Source organism: Dermacentor silvarum, chromosome 9 (genome assembly GCF_013339745.2).
Source record: "Dermacentor silvarum isolate Dsil-2018 chromosome 9, BIME_Dsil_1.4, whole genome shotgun sequence".
NCBI lineage: Eukaryota > Metazoa > Arthropoda > Arachnida > Ixodida > Ixodidae > Dermacentor > Dermacentor silvarum.
The window spans coordinates 149,299,135-149,311,357 of NC_051162.1; the positions used below are offsets into that span (position 1 = coordinate 149,299,135).

At 47.8% G+C, this 12,223-nt stretch overlaps 1 protein-coding gene across 1 annotated transcript; it reads right to left on the minus strand.

Moving 5' to 3' along the window:
* Positions 1-5,288: 5,288 nt before the first annotated feature.
* Positions 5,289-7,085, minus strand: LOC119463976 (solute carrier family 22 member 7). Its single transcript, XM_037724799.1, has one exon. It carries the CDS (start codon positions 7,083-7,085, stop codon positions 5,289-5,291), a length of 1,797 nt encoding a protein of 598 aa, XP_037580727.1.
* Positions 7,086-12,223: the final 5,138 nt, after the last annotated feature.

Consider the following 12,223-nt stretch of genomic DNA (forward strand, 5'->3'; position numbering starts at 1 on the left):
CTCGGCCTCAGGGGGGGGGGGGGGGGGTTACAACCCCGAACCCCCCCCCCCCGTCGGTGCGCCACTGGCAAGGCCCCTTGTGTCATCGTACAGATTTCTCATTCTAATTTCTTCCCATTCTTGCAAATCTCCATGGTCTTTTTGGTTTCATTGTCTGCATCCAATTCACTGTCTCTGTTTCTCTCACTTACGTTTTCATGACTTCTAGTTGTCTATTTTCACTTTCAATTACCTTGTAATTGGTTGCCCATTTTCTTCACCTCCTCACTCTGTGTCCAAGCTTTTCACTTACACATACTTGTGCTCTTGAGCCGCCCATTTATTTTCACAGATGTTCATGAGTCTTTCTTAAAAACTAATTTTGCTCTGCGCTTGTCTGGCTTCCAGAGAGGCCTAACCCATGTCACCCTGCACTGCCTCATTTGTGGTTTTACCCTGGGCTCCCAAAGCCAACCGGCCTACTGATCTTTGGCTTAACTTCCAACCCCGACAAGATGTCTGATTTTAAGCATAGAATGGCATTTGCGAACGTTGGCGCTTGCACCATTACTCTTTTCCAGATACCACGCACCACCTTTACTTTATTTTATTTATTATTTATTTATTTATATTTATTTATTGTATTTATATTTATTGTAGCCCCAAAGTGCTCTGTCTTGGTATTGCTGTATTCCGCACCCCCTTTATTTTCAGATTATCTTGGTGGTTACTCGAGTAATTCTTTCCTTTATGTAGTATTTAATTAGTATCATGTAGTATCATGTAGCCGAAGTATTTATATTTGCTTGGCTATGGGTATGACAAGCTGTTAAGTTGACACCACGTACTTACTCGTCTCTCCATTAAAGATCATAATTCCCGATTTCTCTGTGCTAAACTTAAGGCCTAAATTTGTTGCTGCGTTGCCACACATATTCGCAAGTGTCTGCAAATATCTTGCATTGTCCACTAGTAGCATTACGTCGTCCGCATACATCAGTCCAGGGACCTTCTGTTGCACCATTTGTCCAATGCGCATGTAGGCTAAATCAAAGCAAAAGTCACTTTTCTATGCTTTTACCATAAAGCGTGAACAACAATGGAGACAGAGGACATCCTTGCTTCAGTCCTTGGTGAATTTCCACAACTTAATTACTTTTTCGACCTTCCCACACCATTTGTACTCGATTGACTCCATCTCCCTAAGCAGCTCCACTAAATCATCATCTATGCCTTCGAGCTTAAAAATATCCCATAATAATTCCCTGTCTACGTACGTTGTCGTAGGCTCCCTTAATATCTATAAATGCTATCCATAAAGGTCGGTTCTGAGCTACTGAAATCTCTATGCACTGAATTAGCACAAACATATTGTCTTCTAAGCGTCTGCCTGGCCTGAACCCATAATGTAGTTCCCGCAGTACATCATTTGTTTCCGCCCATTTCAACAGTTCTAATTTTATGGCTTGCATTGCCATTCTTTATATCACCGACGTTACTGTAACTGGTCTGTACGAGCTCGTCCTTTCCTTATCACCTCTGCCTTTGTCAATGAGGTTCATCTTGCTTTCACGCCATCCAACTGGAATTTTCTTCGTTCTAATCACTTGCTCTATGGCATTGGTCAGCAGTGTCTTGCTCTTCGGACCGAGGTTTTTGATTAGCTGTATTGGGATTTCTTCGGGTCCTGCGGCGGTGTTATTAGGAACATCTTATTCTGCTCTTTTCCAGTTAAAAGTTTTCTACGCTAAATTTTGACATCTCTGGCTTCTCTGTTGCTGGATCTGTTTGAGTCTGAACTGCGCTTTCTTTTGTGCCGAAGTTAGCCCTAACAGTGTCTGTGAGGCACCGCAGCGCATCGTTTCCTTCGAAGATGTTACCGTCTTCATCCCTTATAGCCGTTTGCGAATTTTTAGTCGGAGCTCCGAGCGCTTTCTACATGGTTCCAGAATCTTTTTGGTGCGCGCCTTTGCCTCTTTTGTGAATGTTGTGCACCCAACGTTCACTTGCGCATTTAATTTTCCCTTGCACGAGCTCAATCGCCACCCTTTTCTTTTCTCGGTATTTGTTGCGTCTAAGGAGCACCTCTTCTTCGTGTAATCCCAACGTTTTGGCCATCCCTCAGGGACATGCTACGACATCCTGTGGCGCCGCCTCGAAGTTCGCGCGTGGCGCGTGTCTTAATGCATATTCAGACAAGATTGCCCGAATTTAGTATTTGACGCAGGTTTGATTCTGCCCAGCATCGCAGAAATTTTTTATTATCTTTTTTTTAATTGCGGAGCGGCACATACACAGTGGCACATACTTAGTGACAAAAGTTGGCAGTAAGCAGGTTCATTCAAGAGCGGGTAATACCCAGAATTATTTCGAACGCGGTTCCTTCAGCCCAGCAACCCGATGCTAATGCAGCAGAAGGATAACGTGCGGAAGTGGTTAGGATGTTCGGCCCTGAAGCCAGCTAAATACTGGTTACAATTCCCTCGGCAACGCGCTGCTTCTCGATTTATTAGTATCGTTCGAAATTCTTGCGTACCCGCGGACGCGTCCAGCCCGTTTCTTAGCTCATAATTGCTGTTCGCGGTCAAAATATTGTCACCCGGGTCTTTCGACCTTCCCGTGTGACGCCACCGCTCAAAGTACTGGGGGCATTCTTTTGCCTCGGATAAAGATTTTAAAAAATGAACTCAGACAAATCAAGACAATAGGAAGCAATGATCACAAAATGACGCTGTCGTCTCCCCCCCCCCCCCCCCCTAATAAACCTGTATTTACACAGGGCTGGTCTGGCGATATCGTCACTGTGTCAATTCTGCCAAGAAATGGAATCCAAAGAGCGCTGTTTTTTTTTTTTTTAATATGTCGCCGGTATAAATTACAAAGCAAAACACTTCTTGAAATTCGGCTTGCTAAGTTAGGCGTAAATTTAACATCAGAAACAGTACTAAGTTTCGGTGCCTCAGTACTGGGCTTTAGCCACAGGGACGTATTTTATGCCGTTTGTGGTTTCATTCAATCAACAAAAGGAATAAAATTTTAAAACCCCTACCTTTAACAGTCTCTTAGTGATATTTGAGTGTTCGATGATAGCATTAATATTATAAATTGTACTGTCTGTTTTCATTACTATAAATTGCACAGTAACTGTAGTTTCTAGAAACACTATGTAAAAGTTCAGGTGCTCAATTCTTTGTCAATCCTCCAGGGTGGGTACTAGCCATGTTTTAAGGACATCATCACCATCATCAAATCTGATCACGTGAGTGGCCCTGCTCCGAGCTTAGGCAGCGTGAAGCGAAAGGCGATGGGCTTGCGTGCGAAACGACAGCAATTTTCTCCAACCTCCTTCGGGACAACGAAATAGAAACGTCACGTGTCACTAACGGAGAACGACGTCTACAGCTTCGCCAATGTCCTGTGCTCACTTCTTTGCCCATGCGACGACCGGGCGAAGATGCATTCATCAGCTGCCGCGTTTCCGCTTTAACCTTTGACGTCTTTCTTCCTTTCATTGGTGCGGCTTTTTTTTTTTTTTTTTTCGTTATTAGCGGGAAGGAGGAGGTTAGGGGGGCGGGGGGTGCGCTAGCAGCAGCAAGCAAGGAACAAAGATTGCCAGTCTTGCGAGAAGCGAGACGTCGCAAGTGACGGGGCTCAAATTTCCACCGCGGCACTTACGCGACAATATCAAATCGCACGCTCCAGCAGACATCGGCGCGTGATGCTGTAGAGATAAGAAACGATGTTTTTTTTTTTAATAAAGAATAAAAAGGGGTTGGGTGGAGGGCGGTCGATATGCACGCACCGGAGGCATGTTGGGAGTGGAAAAGTGTTAGTCTGAAGCTGTTTCGTGACCGTCTCCTGCTCTTTCGGTGAGGGTAATGTGTCCCAAGAGGTACGTTTTACAAGCTTACCTGTGGTGCTGGGTAATCTGGTAAGTAACGATCGATTGGTAGAACCTTTGCTTGTCGTCCTACAGTGCCCGGCCGCGGACAACTCTCGGTCACTCGTGCAAGCTACGACGGAACAGAATCTCGGGACACGTTTCTCCTTTTAAGTGAAGCTTTATAGGGCGCGATCGGGCCGTCAAGCTCGGCTTGGCGGTCCCTACCTGGGACTAGCCGGGTGACACGGAGTCTCCCCTGCGCCTTCTCTGGACCTAAATAAAGTTATTTCACTCACTCACTCACAAGTGTCGGCGGTGGTGCTGGTGTCACGCTGAAAAGTGGGCCGATTCTGGTGGTATAGTGCGGAAATGGTCCAAGCTCAATGGTACATACCAGGGACCAAAAGGAAGAGAGAAAGAGAGAGAGAAAGCAAGAAAGAGAGAGTGGAAGGAAGAAAGAGAGATAGAGAAATAAAGAAAGAAAATCGCCAGGAAGGTCAGACACACACACGACAAGCTTGGCTTACCACCATTTTCTCGACAGGAGTAGGGCTGGTGATATTTTTTCTTTCTGTGTTTCTTTCTTTCTCTGTCTTCCTATCTGCAGTCGCGTAAATGCGACGGCCAGGAACCAAACCCGTAACCTCGTTTCCAGGAGAAGCATGCTGCATAGAAGACACAGTTGATACCACTCTACTACCGTTATACACTATACTAGACCGTTATACCACTCTACTACTGCCGCACATTGCCAGGTACCAGCAGCACGCGCCATCGCTAATCCACGCGCATGCGCATACGGCGTCCGATCGGGCTGTAACGGTAATAGCACAACAACAATGAGATAACCATGATATGATAAAAGCATCCTCTACTACGCATGCACCACTCGGATTAGATAGCATGCTTGCACCGGCGACTGCTGGCTGCGCGACACCGAGGAAAAAGTGCGCGATGCAGTCAGGCCATGCATTGTTTTGCTAATGGCGTGATTTGTCATTGTCAAACAAAGGTTATCGTTGGCTCTTCCTCACTGCTTATCCCGATAGTCTCAAAGGTTTTCCTTAAGACAACCCGGGGAAAAAAACACAAGGGCGAAATGCTAACTTCTGGAAAGTTAGCAAACAACCAGCAAAGCGTTGTGCTAAAACCAGTGATTTCTTCTTTTTTTATCCATGCGGGAGAAAAATAAAGAGGTGATTCACATTTTAGAGTAGTCTATACTACTTAGGTAAATAAAACCGTGCGAATTAGAGCAGCGTATTGCGCTACTCGAGCAGTCTACATAATATAGGTCGCAGTAATATATAAGTCGACCGTGACGTCCACTGACACATGCGCAACCACAAACACGTCGATCGAGTACAATACTCATGCTATAATTGTTCCTCTCCTTTGACCTCACCATCTCAGGTGCACGTTCGAATCACTTCGACTTAACGTGCGATTTCTCTCGACGGCATCTCGTTCCAGCGACTGAGAAGCTCTTCCGCGTAGTGGGCGAAGTGATCGTCATCTCCAACGTTTTCTTCATGTGCTCCACGTCCCGGTTGGTCATTTCGGCGTTGGGGCTCACGGTCGCCCTGGCGCACTCGACCGTCGTCGTGCGCGGAATGCCGCACATGGCCAGCAACGAGCCGAACAGCAGCAACGCTGGTAGAGCGAACGCGAGCTCGTAACGTCTCTGGCGGTTGAGCAAAAGGCCCAGCGGGGCCGCGCTGGCGGCGCCGAATACGCAGAAGCCGTAGCCGCCGCACACGGTCAAGCCGCGCACGGCGGTCGGGAAGAGTTCCAGGGAGTAGCAAGGAACAACGACGGCGGTGACTACGTACAATGCCTTCGTCACCACCAACAGAACCTCGCTGACGATCACCGGCGCACCCACGACTGCGACGCTCAGCAGGCAATGGAGTGCAAACAGCAGCGCCAGCAGTCCGGTGATTGTCGACAGCATGGTGACACTTCTGATCAGAACATTCGTAGCGGCGTACGCCAGGACCGCCGCCCCGAACGCGAACCAGCGAAGCGCCGGATCGTCTTCCCAGATCGGCGAAATGAGCGTGATGTAGTAACCGAAGACCGTCGTGAAATTGCAGGCGAATAGGATGACCGCGTGCTTTCGGATAGCCGCTTTGCCCAGCATGGCTTCCTCGGCCGCCGAGAGTCCCCCAAAGGGGGCGTCGATGTCCGCCTGCAGTCTCTCCAGCAGGCACTCCGTGTTCGAGAGAGGAAAGTGGTTCACCTCGGCCGCTGCCAGCATGATGCTTTTCGCTTCGGCGATCTTGGACTTTGCCACGAGCCAGCGCGGTGACTCGTCGATGAAGTAGAACGCTGGCAGCACCAACAGCGCTGGCAGGAGGAAAAGCGCCAATCTGAGCTGCCAGTCTAGCCCGGCGCGCTCCAGAACTGCCATCGACAGATCGGAAGAGAGCAGGCCGAACGTTGTGGCAAAGACGTTCATCATAGGCCTGTGCGCGTGATTGGATACCTCGAAGAGGATCAAGCAGGAGACGGTCATAGCGACGGCGTTGGATCCGGCTGCGAAGAATAATGTCGCTACAAACACGGGGTAAGCCGTGGAACCGCACAGATTGACCGTCGACAGCAGCATGACCACCAGTGACGGCACCGCTACAGACTTGCGACCGATGCGGTCCGCAAGGTATCCGGCTGCAGACACGCAAAAAGCGGCTCCTAAGTTCTGGACCACGATCATGACGGTGATGAGCAAGTGCCTCGAGCAGACCATGTTCCACGTGGACACCGCGCTCTCTTTGGGCCAGCGCTCTTCGTACTCCCAGTCCTGGCAAAGCACAGTCGTCGCGTTGTCGGGCTGCTCGGGATTTTCGTACATGCTGCATCGGCTTGGCTTCCCAGACGCGTCCAAAGGAATAGCCGCGTTCCTCCAGTCGGCCTTGGATATGTTGGAATGCGGCGGCCTCTTGCACCAGTGTCCGACGTCGGTCGAGATGAACGGCACGATGTTTATGTTGACTGCCGCGATGTACACGCAAATGGTGGCGATGAACAGCATCCGCTTCTGCACCATGCCATTTCCGATCGCGTCGAAACAGTCAAAAGACTCGCTCACGTACAAATCCTTGGTTGTGAGGTTCTCCGGGAAAAGAATACCCATGCTTCTTCGTTCCTCCTGGTTCTCTTCTTCTTCGCCCTCTCCTCGTGTATCGCCCCGCAACACGCCGAACTCGTCCAGCGAATGCATTGCGAACAAAAACGAATCTTTCTGTTTATTACTACCGTGAACTTCAGATAAAGGAATTCCGCATAAATGAAACTGACGCAACGGCTGTGTAATTGGAAAGATGGCGCGTACATCATATTGTTAGCCGAGCATATGCGCAATGATCTTTTTTTTAAGGTTATGGTTAAGCAAAACTGGAGTCTGGTACCAAAACTAACACAGCCCTCGCTGGCTGCTGAACAGAACATGAAATAGCATCAGTCCGATGACAATGTAGGAAAGCTGCTCAGTAGCCAAGCCTCTCCAGAAAAGGAAGTTGCGTTAGTTTCGATAGTGTTACAGTGTACTAGAATAGGGGTGACTAGACTAGAATACTAGAATAGGGAACTCTTCTAGTACACTGTAGATAGTGTTAATTACTGTACTAGAAAAATGGGGTCGTGCGAGCCTGCCGGCACTACTCGCTCTCGCTCGGCGTAACGAAAATTCCTCCCTCCCGTGCGCGACATTGAGCCGCGATTGCCGGCTAACCCTCGTACGCTTTCACTGTTCTAGAAGCTCTTCTAGTGGGCTTACGGACCCATCCTTCGTATGCTCTCCACCGTGCTCTCCACTGACGCGGCCGCTGTCGCCTGCCAATGCGCCCGCTTGAGGCGCTGCAGCAGCTTGCCCCTGGGTGCATAACATTCACAAAAGAGACAAAGGCGCTCCAAAAAGATTCTGGAACCATATAAAAGCACTCGGAGCTCCAACTAAAAACTCGCAAACGGCTATAAGGGATGAAGACGGTAACATCTACGAAGGAGATGATGCGATGCGCTACATCACAGACGTTATTAGGGATAACTTCGGCACGAGAAAAAGCGTAGTTCAGACAACAGATCCAGCAACAGCAGAGAGGCCAGAGAGATCAAAATTTAGCATAGAAAGCTTTTATTGGAAAAGGGCAGCAGAAAATGCCCCTAACAACACAGCAGCAGGACCCGATGAAATCCCAATACAGCTAATCAAAAACCTCGGTCCAAAAAGCAAGGCACTGCTGACTAATGCCATAGAGCAAGTGATTAGAACAAAGAAAATTCCCGTTTGATGGCGTGAAAGCAACATGAATCTCATCTAGAAAGGCAAAGGAGATAAGGATAAGACGAGCTCGTACAGGCCAGTTACAGTAACGTCGGTGATATATAGAATGGCAATGCAAGCCATAAAATTAGAACTGTCGAAGTGGTTGGAGAAAAACGATGTATTGGGGGAACTACAGAATGGGTTCAGGCTAGGCAGACGCTTAGAAGACAATATGTTTGTACTAACTCAGTGCATAGAGATTTCAGTAGCTCAGAAAAGACCTTTATGGATAGCATTTCTAGATATTAAAGGAGCTTATGACAACGTAGACAGGGAATTGTTGTGGGATATTCTTCAATACGAATGCATAGATGACGATTTCGTGGAGCTGCTGAGGGAGATATATAGAGACAACCAAGTACAAGTGGTATGGGAAGGTAGAAAAGGAAATGAAATGGTGGGAATTCACCAAGGATTGAAGCAAGGATGCCCTCTGTCATCATTGTTGTTCACGCTTTACGTCAAGGGTATAGAAAGACGACTGGAAAACAGCGAATTAGGTTTTGATTTATCCTACATGCGTAATGGACAAATGGTGCAACAGAAGGTCCCCGGACTGATGTACGCAGACGACATTGTGCTACTAGCGGACAATAAAAAAGATTTACAGATACTTGCGAATATCTGTGGGAATGCAGCGACAAATCTAGGCCTTAAGTTTAGCACCGAGAAATCAGGAATTATGATCTTTAATGAACACACGAGTAACTTCGTGGTGTCAATTCAACAGCAAGTAATACCCATAGTGAAGCAATATAAGTACCTCGGCGTACACATAAACGAAGGAAAGAATTACTCAAGCAACCTCCAAGATAATCTGAAAATAAAGGGGAGGCGGAATGCAGCAATAATGAAACACAGAGCACTGTGGGGCCACAATAAGTATGAGGTGGTGCGTGGAATCTGGAAAGGAGTAATGGTGCCAGCGCTAACATTCGCAACTGCCATTCTATGCTTAAAATCGGATATATTGGCGGGTTTGGAAGTTAACCAAAGATCAGTAGGCCGGTTGGCTTTGGGAGCCCACGGTAATACCACAAATGAGGCAGTGCAGGGTGACATGGGTTGGGCCTCTTTTGAAGTCAGAGAAGCACAGAGCAAAATTAGTTTTGAAGAAAGGCTCAGGAACATGGATGAAAATAAATGGGCGGCTAAAGTGCACAAGTATCTCTACATGAAAAGCGTGGACACAGAATGGCGGAAGAGGTCAAGGAAGTTGGCAACCAAGTACAGGATAATCGAAACTGCAAATAGACAACCAGGAGTCATCAGAAAGAAAGAGAGAGAAATAGAGACCGTGAATTGGATGCAAAGAATGGAAACAAAAAGGACAATGGAGATTTACAAGAATGAGAAGAAAGAAATTAGAAGGGAAAATCTGTACGATAACACAGAGGGCAGTGCCTTGCTATTTGAGGCTCGAGCCGGTTGCCTAAGGACGAAAACATATCGGAACAAATATTCGCAACTAGATGAGACATGTGCATGCTGCAGTAAAGATCCAGAAACCACTCAGCACATCCTGATGGAATGCGACGGGATCCACCCAGCGAGAACCTTAGGTAACGTGCAACTCCCAGAGGCGCTTGGTTTCAAAGTGGAAGGAAACATAAACAGATCAGCCGTAGAGATCAGCAAGAGACGATTGGAGTACTGGTGGAAAAAAAAGCAGGGGAAAAGATGGATACGACCTGATCTCTTAAAATCATAGGCAGCGGCACAAGGTAAATTTTTGAAAAAGAAAAATAATAATGAGAGGTATACAAAAATGCTAGATAAAGAACATGTATTATATAGTATACCTGATTAAATCAAGCAGGCTAGGTGACTACTTGTCGCCGCCCCGTTTCAAAGGGGATGCCAATAAATCATCATCATCATTATCTGAAGTCGCCAATCCGCCCGCCCGCTTCGCTGTCTCGTGTGCGGGCCCGGTTATTTGTTCTTCTAGGCGGCAGTGCTGGTCGGTTGGCTGCGACTTGGTTGCTTGCTGCCGGCTTCATTTCCGTGTAGCGCCTGTCAGTGAGTGTCGCCCACGTTGCAGACGTGTGCCCCGGGTAGGCGAAAATGCCTAACCGTCGCCGCAACTATTGTTTCGCGCCCGGGTGCCGTACGGGGTGCAGCCGCGTGAAATACGCACCGAAGGCGTCCTTATTCAAAGTTACGCGAGACGAAGAACGAAGCAAGCAGTGGGAACGGAGCTTGCACCGTGCAGATAAAGTATTGGATGGGACATGCGCAGTCTACGAGTTACATTTCGAGCAGCGACAGACAGGGCGTCCCAACTATCATGCACAGATATTTAAAAAGATGCAAATGATGAATCGCACCTCTCTCTCTCATATATATATATATATATATATATATATATATATACACGCACACACGAGAGTGAGTTTGCGCGCTATACTGGTCGCCGCCCTATCAGGACCCCTTCACCGCCCACTTCTTGGCCTTCTTGGTTGTGGGTATGTGCCACTGTAGGGGCATCATCATAGCAAGTGGGCGGTGAATGAGTGGGTGAAATAACTTCATTAGAGGTCCGGCGAGGACGCGAACTCGTCGCGCACCCGGCTGGTTGGTGGTGCGACTGTGGCCCAATTGTTAGAGAATCGAGATGCTGCCTTTTGTGGCCGAGGTTAGAATCTCGCCACCGGCCTTTCTTTGAGAAAGAACCCACTGAGCGAGAATCCGACCAGCGACCAACCAACCCAGGTGAAACCAGGGATGGCAAAAACGTTTCACTTCAAAAAAAAAAAAAAAAATGGACGACGTTAAGCTTCGCCTTTTAAGAGTGGAACGAGACAGCATTCAAAGATCCCCAACTTTTTGTCAGGCTTCCCGGCAACTGCAGGTTTCTTATCTGCACCTTCGCCTCGGCGCGCCGCTGCTATGGTGGCTAGAAGGGAGACTGTGCTTCTAGCCACCATACCCTTCTAGCCACCATACCGCTGCCAACGCGGCGAGCGCCATCTGGATGTTTTTGCAAGGAACACCGACCGGGGCGTGCCGCTGTATGAATGGTATAAATGCTGGAGAAGGGGTTTGCGTTTGAGTTGCCGCCGTAACAGAATTATGTTTTCTCATATATTCAAATTACAACGCCATCATACCTGTAGATTGTGGTTAAGTCGTAGGGACTATGGTCGTGCTTCAATTTCTCTGACGCATTTTACTTTGAGAAATCCTAGTTGTATATGCTCCCTACGGGAGCCCCGTAGGGAGCAGAAATCCCATTCAACAGCGCCTCTGCACCACGCGGAGGGCCTGCGTGGTGGGGGTGGTGCGGGACGATTACCATGGCTGCGGATGCAGAGACCGACGCCGGATTTCCTGCGACACGGGGTCCTTAGAGCTATCGCGTTAAAAAGAGGAGGCGGGCTCGTCGCGTCAACCAGACGTAGTCCCTCGGCTCCAGTGATGGAGATCACGGGGAAGGTACGTAGCTTGCGGACGCTACTCGCAGCACCGTCCGTCGCGACACATCTCATGGCGGCATGTCAACCATGGCATTCGATCTTTCACCTACTCCAATATCAAACGAATTTTAAAACTTATTTCGGTAAAACAATCCCTCGGGTGTTTTACAAGTTTCGGTGTATACTAAAATTTGCAATTGAGCCTTGCGAGGGGCCTATACAATCTTGCATCCAGTCACAGCTCCAACAGTCTGCTTTCTTGAAAATAGTATTTGCAGACACTTAACATTCCATCAAACTTTTACTAAACAATGCAAGACAAATTCTTGGTTCATTTAATAGAAATATTCACAGAACAGTTCTGAAGATTTGCACAGTGGAATATAATCTTGTTGGTTAAGACTTAGTCAATACTTAATGGGGAGGTAAATTACTTGTAAAATATGACTGTATGCATGGGTATGTCGAGTCCGGATTTTATACTGCTTATGGTGGCAGTTTTGCTCTGGTCAAATAAGTTGGAAGAAAAGTTGTACTGAATTACCACGAATGGATAAATTTAAGTTTTCATACCCCGTTTGACATATCTCATGATGACATGCCGTTTTCTACAAA